The following is a 14379-nucleotide window of genomic DNA, read 5'->3' on the forward strand; positions in this document are numbered from 1 at the left end:
CTTCTTTGACAATTATAACAGAGGAAAGATGGGGAAAACAGGATGAGAGCTCCCAGAAATGAAAAAAACCTGGTGCCATCTGCCACCGACGCCACATCGGATTCCTTTGTAATTACAGAAACTGAAGTCTACATAAGTTAAGGGGCTTGTTCTGGGTCACATGCCTAGTTATCAAAGATCAGCTATAACTAGAATGGTCTTCAATCAAGTGTGGTTCCCTTTATGGTACAATCCACATGAGTTCAGACCCTTGCTTCTGTTTTGAAAAGCAGGTGGCAAATTAATACTGCCCCCTGACTTCTCTCCCAGTTTATGAAGTTTTGGCACAAGTAAGCATGAGCCAGGTGAGTTTTCAGAGAAGGGGGTCAGATGTGTGGTCAGTGGCAGAAACCAAGGTTCTGATTTCTGGTTTCTCTCTGACATTGTACTCATCCTGTTTTCCCTTTCACACCTTTTCTTTGTTAAAATTGTAACAGCTGCAAAGTAATTTCATTTTTTTCCCATAAAATCTGATAGATAAAAGGGAGACTACATAGCTGTATCTAGCCAGGCTTTGGTGGCTCTCTTTCCTTAAAAAAGAAAGAAAAGATACCAACAACAACAACAAAAATATTTGAATCATTTACCAGTGGTTTTCTGAAGGAGCTGTGTTATTTTGGGTGTTTTGTATATTTGGACCTTCAAGCCAGAACTGTAAATTCTCTATAATGTTTTAGGAGAGGAAAACATCCACAACTTTGTTGAGAGATAATTTATTCATTGATTGTTAGATAACTGTGCATAACTGGGGATAGTAGTGTTTGTTAACTGATAAAAAGAAAAACCAACACATAATTAACATGAGGCAGGAGCCAAAAACATATTGGTAGAATGACTTCAGTTTGATGAGATGACATGTTTCTTGGTTTCAGGTTCCTAAAGTCACCTACACTGAATTCTGTCAAGGCCGGACAATGAGATGGGCTTTAGCTTGGAGTTTTTATGATGATGTTACAGTGCCCGTAAGTAGAGACTTTGTTATAGCTTTTTCAAATGCCAGCACATGGTGGGTTTCAGTAGGTCATAAATAAATCTGTACTGTCTTGTTTCCCTCAAGTTTGCCCTAGATGCTTATGTCAGAATGGGAAGTGTTACAAAATAAGGCACAGTCCTATAAGGCTGACTGGTGACCATGGAGCCTTTCTCTGTGGGTTTGGGCAGCACCGTGAGTCTTGTTTAGCAAATATAAATGAAATAGAAATGCGTCTTTTGGGAATTAAAAATTTAGATCATATAACCTGTAGAAATACCTTGCAGGTATAATTATTCTGTTGGCTATTCCTTTAGAATTGAAATTGAAGTCTGTTTATTTTTCTTTATTATTGATATGCTTTCTTTCATAGGGTAGCTGTCTCTTGGGGTTATGGGTGAATACAGAAATTGCCATTTTGTGTTGCAGGCTTTTGATGTGTAACACTTAGGGATTATTCCAGTAAAGGGTTCTGTCTTAGCTTTAAGATTACCACTAGAATATTGATCAGTTTTGAAGCTGGGTATAGGTTATTATCCTAGTCTCTCTACTTTGCATATGCCTAAGCTTGAACATTTTCTGGAATAGAACGTTTTAACAAATGATTTGTTCCACAAATTTTTCTGTCCTTTGTGCTATTATATGTAAAGAAAAAATACTTCTGAAGTGGTTAGACTGAGTAATTTTTCTGGGCTGTACTGAGAGGTGGTAATAGGAAAGCATCTGTTCTCACAGTTCCTTCACAAGAGTGATCAGCCTTGTCACCTGGAGTCTCCCGTCTTAAGTTTATGCACACATTGCTGGGCACTGTGCCCCTTCTTCCCATAGTAATTATGGAGGCCTAGTACCTGGTCCTTCAGGTCTGTGATCCCCTATCCATACAATAGGTTTATTATGGGTGCTCCTTTCCCAAAGTCTTGATTGCTCTTGGTCTTTCAAGTCTTAAATGTTGCTGTGTCTGTGAGCCTCTTCCCCTTCTCTCCTAGGACAGAGGAGTACAGGGGACAATTTGCAGATGTTTCTGTATACATGGGCTCAGATTTAAAACTGAGCCTGTCCTCCATGTACTCTGCTACTAGGTGTGCTGCTGGGTTGAAATAAGTGTCCCAGTCAAGTTTGAATGGCCTATCCTGTGGAAGCCTATGCCTCCCTCTGTACAATGCAATATAGAGAGACTAGAGGTTAGTGTTTGAAATGTTCACTGTTTTGTTTTTGTTTAAGTTTATTTATTTTGAGAGAGAGAGAGTGTGTGTGTGTGTGTGTGTGTATGTGTGTGCGCACGCGCGCACGAGCTGGGGAGGGGCAGAGAGAGAGGGAGAAAGAGTCCCAAGCAGGCTCTGAGCTGCTGAGAGAAATCAAGAGTCAGACGCTTAACTGAGCCACCTAGGTGCCCCTGAAATGTTCACTGTTTATTATTATTTATTTTCTAATGTTTATGTTTGAGAGAGAGAGAGCACATGTGCGCATGAGTGGAGGAGGGGCAGAGAGAGAGGGAGACAGAGAATTGGAAGCAGGCCCCAGGCTCTGAGCTGTCAGCACAGAGCTTGACGTGGGGCTCAAACTCACAAACTGTAAGATCATGACCTGAGCGGAAATCAGATGCTTAACCAACTGAGCCACCCAGGCGCCCCAAGATGTTCACTATTTAAAAAGATGTTTCTGGGTTTTTGTTTTTTTTTTTACTTTCCTGACAGATTATTCTTTCTGTCATTTTCTAGAATATTGGGGCTTTCACACCAAATGGTTAAAATCATTAGTAATGCCCTAGATTGTCCCTGCACAGACACTGGGTTATCCCTGTGCAGATATTAGCAGTTGCAGGAAGGTGGAACTGTATCTGTTTCCAAATGATTTCTCTTTAACCTGCTTCCCACATTTGTTGGCACCACAGGTGGAAGAGCTTATAATGGGCTCTGGGCACATTCCATGCCATCTCAGAACCCAGAGTCCCCTTTGCCCTCTTGGATTAGTAGCTGTCTCAGATGAAAATATCAAAGGGCACTATGTTTCTGTGTTAGCAAAATCAGCTTATTTTGAAAAGGATCCTTCTCCCTCCCTGTCTTTTAGGCCATCCTTGAGCTCTGTTCATAGCTTCAACCATCAAAGAATGCCTTTTGCAAAGGGCCTCAGGTTCTCCCATACCAGAATACTCCTCCCACCCCACCGCTCTCCTCAACCCAAAGCTGTTAATAACATGTTCCCAAGTGTTCCATTAGGTGCACTTAAACCACTACAGGGAAAATGGCAATTTCTGATTTGCAGTAACCCAGCAACAGTTTCTTAGCACTGGTGCCCTTGATCAGCAACTGCTTTCCCAGGGGTGGTCCCAGGGCACTGGCAAGGTTTTCAGTGAGCTGTCCTCTTGGTTCTCCTTTCATCTACCTGGACCTCTTCCCACCTCTTGCATTTTGAAATGCTCACCTGGTTTTCTCCCTCTTGCTCCTGTTAGGGGTGTGTAGGTAGGAGGATGCTGCTTTTGATGAGGAGAGGAAGCCAAGGATTAGAGCTAGTTAAGTAGAAATATTGACCTACTTCCCCACCCCACCCCCACTCCTGCCTTTTTAGGGTAAATGTGCAAGTTACTATGGCAACTTCTATTTTCACTTATCTCGGGCCCACTAACTCGTTGCTGTTGGTGCTGAATGCTAAAAAAAAATTCTGATTCAAGTGCCTACACTAAGTCCATTGCTCTTAGCTGGATTTATTTTAGCAACAAAAGGATGAGTCCTGGTGTTGATAGAATTTTTGTACAATCATTCCTGACTGATGATGTATATAAGGAAGCATATTGTGAGGACTGTTCTTTACGGATTTAACAAGCCACTTAGAATGCCTCTTTGTCCCAGCTTCTCGTCTAATTGCTCAAGATGTTATTTTAGGTTTGCTTTGCTTTCAGAAGTTTAACACTTGTCAAAACAAGAAGGACAAATAGTGTGGCCCCAGCAAGTTGTGCACTCTTAGTTATGACCATTGCCCTGGAATTCTGGTTAAAAAAAAAATTATCCCTCTGCATTCAAGACATTTCTTTCCTGTCTAAGGAAGTAAAGCTAGAAGGCTTTTGGAAAGCAGATGGAGGGAAGGGGTCAAATTAATCAGGTAACCTTGTTAGTGTCACAGCTGGGGTCTCCTGACAGTGCTCTCTTTACTACTGCATAGGTTTGCAAACTGGTTCTAGATAGGTTAGGGATTCTGTGTAGGGTGCCACAGGGAGATGACAGCTGGGGCAGATGTCAGGTTGGAACTTCAGGCTTTGCTGTCATTTTAACCAGAGATGATCTGATTACATCAATATTACTTATTGACTTTATTTCTTGAAGACATTCTGCTATTAAATGGCTTGAAAACCAGCACTGTACCAGGCTATACAGCAGGCTATAAAACAGATTCGATTAAGGAACTGAGCTTTTGAGCAAAATCAGAGCTAAGGACCCTTTGCTTAGTTACTTATCTTATTAAGTATGATCTTCATTGTGATAACACCAAAGAAAGAAGACACCATTTTCTATCCTTATGGTGATTAGTTTTATGGGAGGGACACGCACACACAGCATTGCTACAGAATTATGTCTGAGTAAGTGCTGAAATGAATGGTCAGGAGTTAGGGAGCTCCTAAAATGAAAGCAGTTCCGGCTGGCTAGTCAGAGCTGACTTCATGGAGGAGTTGTTATGTGAATCATCACACATGTTATGTCATTTTATTTAAACTTAATAAGTGAAGTATTGTCCCCACTTGCTAGATGAGGAAATTGGGGGCTCTAAAAAGTCAGCCTAATCCTCAACCATGCTAACATAATTATTCATTTGTTTTGACCCACAGTTCACCACAACAGTCTCAGGATTAACATCATCAACCAAATGACTTGTGAAAATAACTATTTTGTCGTTTTTTCATTTCTTTTGTCCGTGGGGACTGTCTCGTGATAGATTTTAAAGTCATTTGGAATGTTTCCTCTTTGCGGGTTTATGCCACCAAGCCCATTCATTTCATTTCTTAGGGATTCCTTTTTGTGTGTTATTTAATTTTGTAATTGTGAAAAATACATGATTTCAAAATCAAATCTCATATATATATATACACACATACACACACACACACTTAGTAATCTAGCTTGTCTTGTGTCTTTGAAACCTCACTGCTGCATGGGTCGCTATTTACACAGTTTTATAATTTATCCTTCCATGGTTTGTTTTTTTAGAGTAAGGAAATACAGATGTAGGGTTAAAACCACCCCTTCTTGGGATACCTGGTTGGCTCAGTTGGTAGAGCATGCGACTCTTGATCTTGGGTTCGTGATTTTGAGCCCCACAGTGGGTGTAGAAATTACTTAAAAATAAAATCATTTTTTTTAAAAAAAGAGTCACATGTTCTACCTACTCAGCCAGCCAGGCACCCCAATTTCAGGACATTTTTTTTAAATTTTTTTTTTTTTCAACGTTTATTTATTTTTGGGACAGAGAGAGACAGAGCATGAACGGGGGAGGGGCAGAGAGAGAGGGAGACACAGAATCGGAAACAGGCTCCAGGCTCCGAGCCATCAGCCCAGAGCCCGACGTGGGGCTCGAACTCGCGGACCGCGAGATCGTGACCTGGCTGAAGTCGGACGCTTAACCGACTGCGCCACCCAGGCGCCCCAGGACATTTTAAACAGTAACCTGTCAGATTAAGATAGCAATAGAAATGCCCACTGAACTGTTAATAGGAAAGCTGCACTCTTGGACAACAAAATATTCAGTCCATTTCATGGCAGCAGAGCTGATACACATTTAAATAAGGCATAGTTGGTGAGGTAATCTGGCTGTCCTTCCCAGCACACCTCCTGTCTGTATTCTAGTCAGGTGTCAGTGTTGGCCCCTTGGCTCTGTTTCTCCAGATAATGATAGTCTGTGCAGAATAATAGCTCACAGGCATTCTGCTGGTTTCTGGAGGACTTAGGGCAGCAGCCATTCAGAGCGCAGCAGAACAGCAAAGCCTCCACTGCAGTGGCCGAGAGCAAGAAGAGCCCTCCTTTCCCCTCAGGACCAGTCTGGAGCTTGTTCTGTCAAAACGAGGAGGCTGTGGCTACCTGCTCAGCACATCTCTAGTGAATGACTCTCTTCTTTTCCTGCAGATACTGGGGAGAACTTAATGGTTTCCTGTAGCCTGTGGCTTCTTTGACACAGTTTTTGCCTTAGCCATAGTTAACAACAGAGCTTTGGCAGCATAGCAGATGCTACATGGATTTGTGTCACGTTACACCTCATTTGAAAGTCTCTTGACTGATTGTACCACTGAGATGTAGAAATGAAAGTAAGAGTGAGGATTTAAGAAATTTATCTACAGCCCTGTTAGGTAAAGCATATTTTAAAATTTAAGAACTGTTTTTAGGGGCACCTGGGTGGCTCAGTGGGTTGGGCACCGACTTCGGCTCAGGTCATAATCTCACGGTTTGTGAGTTTGAGCCCGCATCGGGCTCTGTGCTGACAGCTTGGAGGCTGGAACCTGTTTCAGAATCTGTGTTCCCTCTCTCTCTCTCTCTCTCTCTGCCCCTCTCCCACTCATACTCTGTCTCTCTCTCTCTCTCTCAAAAATAAATAAACATTAAAAAAAATTTAAAAAAAAAACTGTTTTTGTTCAGGGGCGCCTGGGTGGCTCAGTCAGTTAAGGTTCCGACTTTGGCTCAGGTCATGATCACAGTTCATGGGCTCGAGCCCTGTGTCGGGCTCTGTGCTGACAGCTAGGAGCCTGGAGCCTGCTTCAGATTCTGTCTCCCTCTCCTTCTGCCCGTCACCCACTCATGCTCTGTCTCTGTCTCTCAAAAATAAATAATAAACATTAAAAAAGAACTGTTTTTCTATTTATATTTTCAATCCAATGTATTCTTTTTTAAAAAATTTTTTTCTTTTACATTTATTTATTTATTTATTTATTTATTTATTTATTTATTTATTTATTTTGAGAGACAGAGACAGAGCACAAGTGGGGGAGGGGCAGAGAGAGAGAAGGAGACACAGAATCCCAAGCAGGCTCCAGGCTCCAAGCTGACAGCACAGAGCCTGACGTGGGGCTCGAACTCACAAACCGTGAGCTCATGACCTGAGCCGAAGTCTCAACCCAACCCACTGAGCCACCCAGGTGCCCCTCAATCTAATGTATTCTTAAATGCTGCAACAAAATAACATTCGAGGTCCCACCCCCTGTTGATTGTTATTCATTAAATCCTTGCAATTCAAAAAATACAAAACTAATATCCCCTATGGAGTTTACAGTTCCTCACCAAACTTCTTTCACATTGTCCTTTCAGCTGGGGAATATAGTAGTATATTTTCTAATGCAAAATCAGTTGTAAATTCACCTTCTGGTTCTTCACATTAAACTGAATAAACCATGGTAAATAAGTGATTTTGTTTTACATTTTAAAATGTTAAATTATTGATGTTATTTTGCCGCTTAAACTAGATGATGACAGTTTGAGTGTGGCACCCTTTGTTGAAAACACTTGTGATTTGAGATTATAAGCATATTTGCAATAAGTTATCTCTGTTGGGGGAAAACAGCTTCTAGTGTTGTGGCAGGGTATAAGATTACCTGCTGTTGGGGACCTCTGGGGTTGAGTTTAGTTACTAATTTCTCAAGGCCTGCTCCTGTATTTTACTCTAGCCCTGCCTGCTAAGAAATTTCAGTACAGGGGCACCTGGGTGGCTTACTCAGTTGAGCGTCCGACTTGGGCTTAGGTCATGATCTCATGGTTCCCGAGTTCAAACCTCACATGGGGCTCGTTGCTGTCAGCTCACAGCCCACTTTGGATCCTCTGTCCCCTCCTCCGCTTGCACACGCGCGCTCTCTCTCAAAAATAAAACATTAAAAAAAAAAAAAAAAGAAATTTCAAGGGCACCTGGGTGCCTCAGTCACTTGAGCAGCCAACTTTGGCTCAGGTAATGTTTTCACAGTTTGTGGGTTCAAGCCCCACATCGGGCTCTCTGCTGTCAGTGTGAAGCCAGTTTCCAGATCTTCTCTGCTCCCCTCCCTCTGCCCCTCCCCCACTCTCATTCTCTCAAAAATAAATTTTTTTTTTTAACGTTTATTTATTTTTGAGACAGAGAGAGACAGAGCATGAACAGGGGAGGGGCAGAGAGAGAGGGAGACACAGAATCTGAAACAGGCTCCAGGCTCTGAGCTGTCAGCACAGAGCCTGACGCAGGGCTCGAACTCACGGACTGTGAGATCGTGACCTGAGCCGAAGTCGGACGCCTCACCGACCGAGCCACCTAGGCGCCCCAAAAATAAACTTATAAAAAAAAAGGTAGGGGGAGATAAAAACGAATTTCAGTACAAATAAGAGGGGGAAAGGAATGATTGCTGTAAGCCAAGCCTATGTTAGACTTTAATCATTTAAAACCCTAAGAATTTCTGGACTATAAATTGTCTGTCTTTTGAGTGCCTAGTTTCTATAATAGAGTAAAACTAAAACAGTCTTGGGAGGACTGTGTTTGTGTATGTGTGTATTAAAGTAATTCACTAAGAATATTCAGAAATACCAGATTTATCAGTTGGCCATTACATATGGAAAACTGGGACCAGAATGCAAGGTAAAGGAACCATATTTGAGAGGCAGAAGTTTTCATTTTCATCCTGGGGTAATAGGGTAATAAATTGTCTATTTTGTTATTTCTGATTCCCTCGGAACTTGGAAAGTGGATCCTTGATAGAGGTCTTGTTAGGTTCGGTGAGGACACATTTCTCTCCTTTAATTTCTAGAAATGATGGTGAGTCCATTCTTTCTTTTGGAGAAAGAGTATTGTAGGCCAGCTCCAGCATGACCAATCGAGAAACGGCAAAATCTTCACTTTGCTGGTTTGAATTTGTAAACACAAATGATTACCATCTCTGTCAGAAGAGATAGCAGGCACTGTCCTTTTAGCCATATTTCTGGGTGACCTTTAGTGTGCTGGGTGGGCTGTCAGGGATGCTCCTGTTACAGTGAACTGTCCATAGTAACAGCCTTGGATGCTGGGAAGTGGAATGGGGAATCTGGTTCTTCTCTCCCATTCCCCCCCTACACACCATTATCTTTCTTCCTCCACAGCTTAATAGTCATGTTTTAAACTCCTTAATGGAAAGTGTTAGGCTCTCGGTAGACTATAGAAAATATGTTTCTTAGGCTGGGGGATTGATTAATAGCAATACTACTGTGTTAATATCAATATGAATTTGTCTCATCTTGTCTGAGACATTAATTGAACAAGTTCAGACTTAGAGCTTGGAGTCCATGATTTGTTTTTCAAGAGCAGGTTCTTACTCATATATGTACCCTTTGTTTTTGGTCCTTTTCTTCTAAACTTGTTTTCTAGTGTTCTCTAATTCCGCCCCCCCCCCTTTTTTTTTAATGTCTTGGTATAAAGGGAAAATATAGATTGTTTCTTAGAAATACGATCTAGAAGTTTTCTAGCATGGAATAAACTGGCTGTTTTGTTGTGTGCATGTGGGATGTGGAGTTGCTGATTATTCCTTACAAGGCCTCACCCAGGAAGCGGACCTGACAGTGTGTATATGCATGTGCTCTGTCACCATTGCCAGGCAGAATTGCAGTTAACGCCAACACTACTATCGGCGACTGCTTTTTGCAGGAAAGGGGCTTTCAACCTGACTAAAGTGTTTTCTCTTTATGAGCCTTTCTCCTTATAATCTCCACCTGCTCACTTTGACCCTGACCCTTAGAATTATCTTAATTTTTTAAAGTTTTGATAAATTTTGTCAACAGGTGGAAGTCTGCCTCTTAAAGTGTTCATAATATATCTAGCCTGAACTAAGAATCATTTAAAAAATTTAGTAAATGTTTAAAGAAACAAATTTTAAATATATGTCATTTAGTTTTTAAAATGGAACTTGAGTCCCTCTAGTGGGTAGAGTACAATTCACTTTCTAAGCTTGAAATAGAAAGATGAGAGTCTTGAATTGTGTGGAACCAACTTTCAAATCCACTCTTCTCATCACCACTGGTATCTCTTCTTCCAGCAGAGAGGCAGTGCACAGCTAGCCATTGGCTTGGTCCCAACATTAGCCAAGATGCAGCAGGCCTCCTTCTCTGCCCATGTGATCCTAGTTGACCCTGGTCATTCCTCACATGTGATCTTCAAGCCTCAACACGTATAAAGTTGGACTACAAGTAGGCAATTTTAAACCATGCAGTTCTTACTTTTTTAATTTTAATTTTTTAAGTAAGCTTCATGCCCAGCCTGGGGCTTGAACTCACAACCCTGAGACCAAGAGTCACATGCTCTACCAACTGAGCCAGCCAGACGCCCCCATGCAGTTCTTGATAGAATAGAACACAGAGTCCCCAGGGTCCTTGAGTTGCTATGAAATAAATAATCATACAGGTGTGTGCTGGGCACAACACATAGATGAGGGACATTCAGTAATTGGAGGCTGTTATATGCTGATAGCCTGACCACAGGCAGCATGGTATGACATGCAAAGGTCTTTGCGTTTTTTAGTGCTCTACATTTGGTAGTAGAAGTCATGGAAATGTCCCTAGCTGAGTTCATTATAATACATGAAATTTCATTAGTTGGATAACTTCTTCCCCCATGCCTTCTTTTACTTTCAGTCACCACCCAGTAAGCGAAGAAAATTAGAGAAGTCAAGGAAACCCATCACGTTCGTGGTGTTAGAGTCTGTGATGAAAGAATTATCCCTCAAAGCATCATCTTTGGGCTCTGAGACAGTGGAAGGCATAGTAGTTGTGACAACGTGGATTGAAAAAATCCTCACCGATCTGAAGGTACTTTGTTAAGCACATTGATGACTTCCTTAACAATAATCTTTTTTCTTTTCTTTTCTTTCTTGTTTTTGAAGTTTTGAGAAAAGTGACTTTCTATCAAATTCTGTTTTTCCTCCGAATAGGTTCAGCATAAACGAGTCCCCTGTGGAAAGGAAGAGGTTAGCCTTTTCCTAACAGCAATAGAAAACTCCTGGATTCATTTAAGGAGAAAGAAACGGGAGCGAGTGAGACAGTTGAGAGAAGTTCCGCGAGCTCCTGAGGACGTCATCCAAGCTTTGGAAGAGAAGAAGTCCACCCCGAGAGAGTCTGGCAGTAGCCAGGATTTGGCCCAGGGCCCCCGGGAGGGCGCCCTGTGTGGGCCTGCTGCACAGGAAGGCGAATCTTCCACTCTTGAGGGCCATTCCTCAAACCAGGATCTGCTTTCCCAGGATGAAAACCCAGAACCTGTGGAGGATGAAAGGAGTGAGGAAAAGGGAGGGATGGAGGCTTCAGAAAATTGTAAAGCCTCTAGCAATGGGGCCCAGGACCGAGAGGCATCTGAGCAGTTCAGCAGCCCGGTGTCTGAAAAAGGAAGCCATCTCCAAGGAGTGGCTGGACATTACCTATTCAAGTGTTTGATAAATGTAAAGAAGGAGGTAGATGATGCTTTAGTTGAAATGCATTGGGTTGAGGGCCAGAATAGGGATTTGATGAACCAGCTTTGTACCTATATACGTAACCAAATTTTCAGGCTTGTTGCTAGTTAAATTCTTGCACAGCTGGGAAGTTTCTATACAGTAGCTTGCCTTGGTGTGGCAAGAGGTATTCCACCATAGGCCCATTGGTCATTATGTGCAGTTTTCTTAAAAAAAAAAAAAAAAAAAAAAAAAAAAAGAAAGAAAGAAAAGAAACAAATTAATCTATTTTTAACCCCTGCCCAATCCCCCTTATTAAAGTCACTGGGCATTAGTATGGTAATTCATGAGGATAAATTGTGGTTACCAGCATCAATAAAAAGCCATCAGTAAATTCAGGAGGGATTTAAACCTGACTTAAGCTGATCACCTTAGCTTAGCCAAGGCCAAAAGGATCGTTTTTGGAGTCTGGTCTGGGTCAGAACTACAGAGCATCATGCTGTCTCTGTCATCCATAGTTGCTTCTTGAGGAGGGGTGGCTTTCTCATTCTCTGAATAGAGGCAGTACAGCGGGCAGATAGGCCCTGTGCCCACTTCTGGAGTCACCTGCAAGACTTCTCTGGGTACATAGGCTTGATGACCCCTGTATCAGTCCTGAGGAAGGAACTGGCCTAGTGTTAGGTGGTGGGGGAGAAAGCTTAGTGATGCCAAGAAGAAGGGCTGACCTGGGAGGGCTCCTGGAAACGTCACATTCCTGATTCATAGCTGTTTTGATGCTGCTTATTTCAGAAATAATTAGGTAAGCAAAATTCCCAGATGTGACTGATATACAACAGAATGAAGCCATAACCCTACCTCCAAACTGTTTGAAAGTAGTGTTTGGTAGTAGTTTTACTGATGTATGGTTTGAGTTTGTTTTGTTTTTTTGACATACAAAGTGGAGCTTTGTTTTATTTTTAATGTAACAGTATTCAGAATTGAAATCTGTCCATCCTGTTTGAATCCTGCGATTGGGGGAAATATTTTCATTGCTTTGAATGGAGAAATGATTGATGATAGAAATAAGAAATTGGGGGGGTGGAGCGCCTGGGTGGCTCAGTCGGTTGAGCATCCGACTCTTGATTTGAGCTCAGGTCATGATCCCAGGGTCATGGGATCGAGCCCTGCATTGGGCTCTGTGCTGAGTGTAGAGCCTACTTAACATTCTCTCTCTCTCAAGTAAAAAATAAAAACGTAAAAACAAATAAATGGAGTGAGATAGTTATGAGCAGTATGTTGCTTAAGAAAGTCTCATCTATTGGCAGAGAATTTGTAGTTGATCAAATAATGTTTTTTGTGGGTCCCCTCGTAACCCCTTCTGTGCTTACCTGTTTGCCTTAGAGAATTCTGAGGCCAGGGTAACCATGTTCTTAAAACATGTTTCTCACTGGAATGTCAGGGTTCAGCAGGAATGCCTCTGGAAAAAGAGTATTTTTGTTGTTGTTGTTCTCTTGGTGTCTCAGTTACCCTCTGCTGTACTTAAACTTTCACACCTTGATTTTGATTCTACACCAGTAGTCTCATGTTCTGTTTAGACTGAACTTGTTGTATGGTGCTCCTTCCTATCTGCAAAGCAAATGGGGGCTGAGCAGTTAAGCCATGCTTTTGAAAGGTGGCTAGGGGCTCCTGGGTGGGTCTAAAAGTTGAGCATCCGACTTCAGCTCAGGTCATGATCTCATGGTTTGTGAGTTTGAGTCCCGCGCTGGGCTGTCTGCTATCAGCACAGAGCCTGCTTCAGATCCTCTGTCCTCCCCCACCCTTCTCTCTGCCCCTCTCCCGCTCATGTGCGCACTCTCTCAAAAATAAACATTAAAAAGTTTTTTCTTGAAAAGTGGCTGTTGGTTAGGGCAAAAAACTGATGACCTTGGCATATTTTGGCAACACCTAGACCCAGCCCTCAGCAAAGATTCAAGAAATGAAAATAGGACCATATTATACTTCCCTCTGTCATTGGAGACAGAGCTGCAGAAGAGAACAGATTAACCAGTGTTCTTGACCCGGTCCAAGGACCTCTAGAGAGTCCATAAAACTCCTGGATTATTTCTAAAAGCTCTGTGAACACCCACCACCACCACCACTTCTCCGGAAATAAGGATCTCTGACTTAGAGGGGTCAGTGAGCCACTGAGGATTAGGAAGCACTGGCCCAACCTCTCATTTGACAGGATGAGGAAATCAATACCCAGGTTCACACAGAGCCAAGATTGAATTCATGCCCTTGAATTCCTCTGGTTCAGTAATCTTCTCTTGTGCCTCCTCCCCCCACCCCCTCCCAACCTCCCCATCCTGACACATTTAAATCCTATGCAGGCCCCAAACCTTGTGTCTTATCTTGATAGAATTTTAGGATAATTGAATTAGGTTGTAATTATTCATTTGATAAATGGTCAGTACGTATTGTTTGCATATTTGCTTCATTGTAAAAGAGTAGCGTGTACTCATTAAAGATTTGGAAAATCAAAGTCGAAAACAGCAACAAAATCACCCCAGTCACAGTCTTCTCAGTTATGACCACTGTTGGTGTTTAATGTTTTCCTTCTAGTCTGTCGATGGGAGGTGCATGAGTGTGTGGGTTTAACTTTGTACTCATGCTGTATATTTAATTTTATATTACGCTTCTCTTCATTTAACGTCTTATATTTTTCTGTGTTAGATGAGTGGTATGTTTACATACACTCCTTGCCCGTGCACTTTGGGCACAGTATTAGCCTTCATTTGAGTCTGGTACCAAGGTGTGACCGGAGGCACAAAAGATGTGTCTTGCGTCTCTGTGTGTTGCAGTGCCCCAGGTTTAAGGCTCGGTGTCCTGGAGGAGGTTTTATAGGTGGTCAGCTCACCCTTTTAGAATTTAAAAACTGTATGATGAGGGAAGCTTCCAGCTAGAGCTCTGAGTGCCTTCTTGGCACTTGGTTGTCTTCATTTTCTTCTCTGAGAAGAAAAGTTTATTTCTGTCTAAT

General features: G+C 42.2%; 1 protein-coding gene across 1 annotated transcript in view; it reads left to right on the plus strand.

Moving 5' to 3' along the window:
* Positions 1-12526, plus strand: part of METTL16 (methyltransferase 16, N6-methyladenosine) — a 73647-nt gene extending 61121 nt beyond the window's left edge. The window contains exons 8-10 of the mRNA XM_047080669.1: positions 912-1001; positions 10597-10770; positions 10893-12526. Coding sequence (XP_046936625.1) covers positions 912-1001; positions 10597-10770; positions 10893-11516 — 888 coding nt within the window. The 3' untranslated portion in view covers positions 11517-12526. The remainder of the gene's footprint in view (positions 1-911; positions 1002-10596; positions 10771-10892) is intronic.
* The last annotated feature ends 1853 nt before the right edge of the window (positions 12527-14379 follow it).

This window comes from Lynx rufus, unplaced genomic scaffold (genome assembly GCF_022079265.1).
Source record: "Lynx rufus isolate CCGP_SWC_20201006 ecotype Redwood Valley unplaced genomic scaffold, mLynRuf1.p SCAF_18, whole genome shotgun sequence".
NCBI lineage: Eukaryota > Metazoa > Chordata > Mammalia > Carnivora > Felidae > Lynx > Lynx rufus.